General features: G+C 49.0%; 1 protein-coding gene across 1 annotated transcript in view; it reads left to right on the top strand.

Moving 5' to 3' along the window:
• Positions 1-833: 833 nt before the first annotated feature.
• The window catches only part of PLPP4 (phospholipid phosphatase 4), a 66,174-nt gene continuing 61,007 nt past the window's right edge, over positions 834-6,000 (top strand). The window contains exon 1 of the mRNA XM_037400993.1: positions 834-1,385. Coding sequence (XP_037256890.1) covers positions 1,330-1,385 — 56 coding nt within the window. The 5' untranslated portion in view covers positions 834-1,329. The remainder of the gene's footprint in view (positions 1,386-6,000) is intronic.

Raw genomic sequence — 6,000 nt, 5'->3', positions numbered from 1 at the left:
CTTTCCTGAAGGACATGCCTTCAAAGGCCACAAGAAAGCAGATAATTAAATACATTTAAATGTGAATTACTTTGCTGCATTTTGTGGCTTAAGGCTGAACCTCTCTTACAATAAAGATGTTCAGGATTCAATCCCTCCATGCAGAGAGGAAGTTAAATGAACTCTGTGCAGAACTAGGCTAAGGCGGTGCACGGATGAGGGTGGCTCAGAGCTTGCCGTTGGGAGGAATGGAGGACGGATCGGAGGAATGACAGCAGTAAACCAAGGCCATGGTTGTTCTGCTGCCTTTCTCCCACCCCAGCAATGTGCAATCCCACGTAACTCCCTACTCTGCCTGTTTGTTGGGCCGGGCCGAGCTCTGGGAATGAGCAGACACTGAACTAAACAGGCATTTAGGGCAGTATCTGACCAGGCGAAGCAGGAGTGACACGCTGGGTTATTGAAGCAGGGTTCAAAATGGCATTGATGTCTACGCGTGTGGAAAGCTGGTTATACACACACCCCAGAAAGTACTCACACCTCGTTAATCCTTTATGCAAAGACCCAAGGAAAGGTGCCAGGCTGGGGGGGGGGGGGGGGCTCATAACTGCCCGCTGCACCGGCGCCCAGCACCTCAACTCTTCAGGAAGAGCTGCCATGACCCGTGCCCAGGGGTGCCCAGGGGTGCCCCACCCCCCGGTTTTCCGGCTCCATTTTTTCGGGAGCACAGTGCCCCATCCCAAAGCAGGGGCGAACGCCGGGAGGCCGGCCGGGCTGTGCCGTGCCGTGCCGCTGGGTGCGGGCTGTGCCCCGGGGCGCGGTGCCAGCCTTGATCGACTCCCAGCTGAGGGGGGGGACAGCGAGGGGCGCCAGGGACCCCCCTCAGCGCCAGGCGGGGGAGCAGCCCGGGCCCGCCCGGGAGGGCCGCCCAGCCCGGCGGCGCCGGGGAGCCCCGGGGGGCCGGGGCGGGGGCGCGGGGGCGGGGAACTCCCCAGGACGCCCCGGCCCCCGCGCGGGGAGACACGGCGTTAGTCAGCGGGACCCTCCCCCCTGTGCCCGGCGCTCGGCTCCGCCGCGGCAGCGGCCGTGTCAGCCTGGCGGCAGCGCGGCGCCTGGCTCCCCGCACGGCCCGGCCCCCGTGAGGCGCGGGCAGCCGCGGAGGCTGGGCGGGGGATGGCGGCGGCCGGGCAGCAGGGCGCGGGGCTGTGCGCGGCGGCCGGGCTCCCCCGGGGCGGCGGGGCGGGCCGCCGGCGGGCGGCGTGAGGCGGCCGCGTTACCCTGGGTGCCCCCGCCCCGCGCGGGGAATGAGAGGCGGCGGCGCGGGGCTGCCGGAGCCCGCCGGGACCCACCATGCGGGAGCTGGCGATCGAGATCGGCATACGGGTCCTGCTCTTCGGGGTCTTCGTGTGAGTACCGGCCGGACAGCGGGCGCGGGGGGCGGCCCCAGCGGAGCGGCGCCGGCGGGTACCTCCGGGACCGCCTCAACTTTCCTGCGGCGCCCGGTGCCGCTCGGGCGCCCGAGTTCCCCCTCGCAGCCGGGCGCGGGGTGGGATGGCGGGGCCGGGGCGGTGCGGGGTGGGGTGGCCGCCCCTCCGTGCGGGCTGGCGGCGGTTCGGCGGCCCCGCAGCCCCTGACGGGGGACGAGCCGCCCGCCGGTGGGCTCTGCCGGGGCCCCCCAGGCTGCCGCCCGCAACCCCGAGCCGGGGGGAGCCGCCGCCGCCGCCCCGTCCGGGGTGCCGGGGAGGGCGGGTTTTCCCCCGGGGCGAGCCGCTGCAGGAGCCGCGGGGAGCCCTCTCTACCCTGGGATTTTGCCGAAGACCTGCGGGAAATTTTGGTTGGAGAAACTACCGTTTGTGAGAGAAGTGTGCAAAAAAGCAACCGGCAAAGAAAAAAAAAAAAAGCCCAAACAAAAACCCCCAAACCCAAAACCCAAACAAGCCCTGCTGCTGGCTCCGTGTGGAGGATTATCGTTTCTGCTGCGAGGTCTCGCCTGCCGGGGCTGTACGCGCACCTCCGCCGCTGGCTTGCAGCAGCGGCAGCCCGCAGCCAGCCAGCGGCGGGGCAGGCGCCCGTTGCGGGAGAGCCGCGGCGCTGGTGCTCGGAGCCGGGGAGGGACCCCCGGCTGAACGGCGGATGCGCCGTGTCTCAGCTGGCTTGGAGATGCGTGTCCGCACGCTGGTGTGCAGGAGGGAAAGGCATGGAAATGTGGCTGCTGAAAGATGTGCAGGAGGAGCACTCTTTTTGCCTTCTTTAGGAGAAAGCAGTCACATATTATTTTGCTCCGTGGATTTCCCCCTTTCTTTTCAGGGCTGTACCCGTTTCTGTTTTTCTGGCAGTTTGTGTTCTCCATGCATTTGAACAATGAAAAGTTCCACTCTTCATCTAAGTTTGCATTTCACTTGCTTAATGTTTAAAGATGAGTATTCTCAATCTTTGTGATCTCTCAAAAGCGTCACAGAGACTGGATCAGATCCTGCTGCCGTTTACTTGTCTGCTGAAGGGTGGATGCTGCTGGTCACAGGTGCAGGCAGTAAGGGTATAGGGCAGCTATTAGTGTGTGATACTGCCTTACAGCTGGTGATACTGGAATTCTTTGATGCGATTCCTTTCTGAACCTCTGGTGCTTAATGAATAACTTGCCCAATTTACTGGTATTTAAGTTTTCCCTCAGTGCTCATTTCTCCTGAATATTGATGCAAATCTTCTGATTTGCAACGTTTGGTCGGTGTAATCATTTTAGGATAAACTTTGACATCTTCAACAACCTGTAAGGTACCTTTGATACCTTTCAGTTCAGTTGCATCTTTCTTTGAAAGCAGGACCTGTTCTTCTCAACAGAACTCTTTTCTGGTATATATGGAATTACAGGGTAAGCAAAGACCTCAGAATCTCATGCTACCTCAGAACCTTTCTCTTCATTATGACTTCATATGTAATTCATCACTTACGCCATCCAGTAAGAGATCTCTTTATATAGTTCATTACCATGATATGTAAATCACGACCCATTATAAGTAGTATTTTCTCGGTTATGCTGGTCTTCTGTCTTCATTTCCTCCTTAACATATTCTCTAATTTTCACTATTTTTTATGCTGAGGTTCTAAAATTAACGGAGGGGTGGCTAAAGGAAAAGCTTTCAGTAGAGTCACCACTATGGCAAATGCCTATGCAAGCACTTTTCATCTTTTCACGTAGCTCAGCTCCTGCCTTCTTGGAATCCTGGGGAATAATTCTGACATTGTAATAGATCATTTAGAGTATTAATTGCCATCTAGAAGTACTGAACACTATAGTATTCTAAATTCAGGCTGGTGCTCAGTTTCATGAAGAACTGCACTTTATTTACTTGCAATGGTTGCAAGAATAGCTTTTATATTCAGATGATCTTAGCACCAAAGTAATCGTTTGCTGTTGAAATAGCATATGATATTTCTCTCAGTTTTTCTGAAGAGGCAGTTACCCATATTTTGAAACTTTTATGTTTTGGAGGTTTAAATACTGTGTTTTCTGTGGTTTTGTAGACAGCCAGGGCAAAGATTCTTATGAAGCATTGAATTAATTGAAATATCTTGTCAAGTATGAACAGTTACTGGTGAATTTGGAAGCCCTAGGCCTGGAATCCAGGCAGCAGCGATGTAAGCTGTACTGCAGAACCTATTTCTAGGAATGCAAAGGCTGTACAGTTCCCACCTCCCCTGGAAAGGGATACCATTAACATCAATGGTCATCATCTACTAGGGCCGAGATGCTCTCACTTGTGAATGCCAGCTGCGACACAGATATTTGTCCACCAGGAGCTGGCTTGAGGAGAATTAGTTCATTCTGAAGAGGTTTTGATGACTTTGGGTCACTACTAACCTTTAGTGGAGGTAGTGTTAGAAGTCTGACCTTCAAGATGATGGTTCCATATGCTATTTGCCAATTGTGAACCATCTGTGCTTCCCAGATGTCTATTTAGCTCCAACCTACTGATTAATATAACTCAGACTAATATACTGGCATATTTTGTGCCATAAAATGCAAAAGAAAAAGGTGCATATGTGCATATTCCATGTTGTAGTTTTGCTTGGTGATAAATGTCATTTCATAAAAATGGAGGTGTGAAAACTTATGTTGATGATTGCTGAAATTGAATGTATTGCCAATTTGAATGTGTTTTACAGCAACAACAGCCATATTTTCTATTCTTAAGACTGGCAACCCTTCCCCCCCCCCCCCCCCAGTTGCCATAATTATCAACTTTAGTCATTCCACCCAAGGCAAAAATCTGTACTTGTTATTTAAGTTCTCTTCTATCATGCAAATGTACACCATTACAAGTAATACATATTTTTTGGTGGGTTATTGGTTTAGGATGAACTCAACAGACATTCATGGACTATAATGGTAACAACTGACTCGGTTCTAAATGTGTTCTTAACAATTGCTAAGTGCTCACATAGCAATTAAAGACAGGTTTAGGTACTGAAATTCACCAACTTGTGTTTAGGAAGATCTGTGTTGAAGTGCATTTTAGCCTTCAAGATTTGCTAGTATTGAAGGAGGGATTAGTTAGGAGAGATTTATTAGAAGAACTACAGATGCCTGAAATTCAGGAGGAGGAGTTAAAAAACACATCCAAGTAAAAAAAAACCCAGCCAAAATCCAAACACAACTGGTTGCAGTCAAAAACATAATGCACACTTTACTGGGAAGGTAAAGAGACATTCTTTGAGTACCTTCAGCAAAATAGCTTTCAAGCCACAAGTTACAAACTGTGAAGAGGATAGCGATATTTCTGTTCTGCCCTACAGTTTTTTCCTATTTCCTTAACAGTAAGAAATTAATTTTTCATTTTCAATATGTTTAGCTTTACACCTTTTGACTGGGCTGAACTGATCCTAATGAGCATAGGTGGCTTGCTACTTCCTAGGCAAAGAACATTTTCATGCTGTAATTTGACCATTATGTTGTTACTACATTATGCAGTTTCAAATATTTTTCAAGTAAATCTTGAGTTAATCAATTCTCACTTCATGTTTTTGTTTGTTTAGGTTTTTTATTTATTAAGAAATACCTGTGAGTACAGAACTGGACTTTTTCTTTTTAAGTTTTTCATGGTAGGTCTCAGAAGTAGAAATTGTCTATTGTTTAGTATAACAAACTGTGAGCATGTACTTTATAATAGCAAAATTCAAACACTAATTCTAAGAATGATTTAATTAGGGTCTTGCATCTCTCTTTTCTTCGTTTTGTACTTATTACTATGGCCTGGAGCATCTTAAGATGCTTGTTGAATGCTCAAACATGTTAAATGTGGTCAGTCTTTCATCTGCTCCTTGTAGATGGTGGCATTTGTCACGTACTGAATGCTTGATGAAAGCAAATTGTTTTGACTGGCTTGGCTTTATTCAGTTAAGGCGATTGTAAAAAGATTTGTGAGCAAGTCTGATATTTTTACACAGGAGTGAAGCCTTTAAAACAATGTTCTTTATCTGTCCTAAGAAGAATTCATTGAATGGTAGTTCAGAGTGAACCTGTAATTGCCAGCCGGGAAGTCCTGGTTTCTTAGCAAAATACTCTGGTTTAGATATCTCCTTGCAAGGAAAACTTTTTCAACAGTTTCCTAAGTTTTGTAAGACCACGTCATTGTCTTGGTAGGAAGACAGAAGAATTTGCATGTGTGGTAGTGTAGCCCAATGACTTGTCAACAACGTATCACTGACGTTTCTAGAACTGTCTAATCGATTAAAAAGTCTTTCAAGGATTGCTTCATCAAACGTTGAGCTCTTCAGTGAGTGTGATGTGATTAAAATATAAATGTCATTCACAGTAAATGGCTATCTTCCTTACAGCACAGTCTCATTAGCAGCCTCCCTTGGGAGTAAATGTTTATCTGCAGGCTAACATATGTATATGTTACACACGTGAGTGTACAATATTGACTAATGCTGACATATTTTGTGTGTGTGTGCCATGTTCAGACTCTGGTTTAGCTGATTCTGTGCATATTGGGTTTCTTACATGTTTACAGTATTAAG

The sequence above is a fragment of the Falco rusticolus genome, chromosome 9 (genome assembly GCF_015220075.1).
Source record: "Falco rusticolus isolate bFalRus1 chromosome 9, bFalRus1.pri, whole genome shotgun sequence".
In the NCBI taxonomy this organism is placed as follows: domain Eukaryota; kingdom Metazoa; phylum Chordata; class Aves; order Falconiformes; family Falconidae; genus Falco; species Falco rusticolus.
The sequence above is the reverse complement of the archived record's forward strand: the minus strand, read 5'-3'. Positions and strand labels throughout refer to the sequence as shown.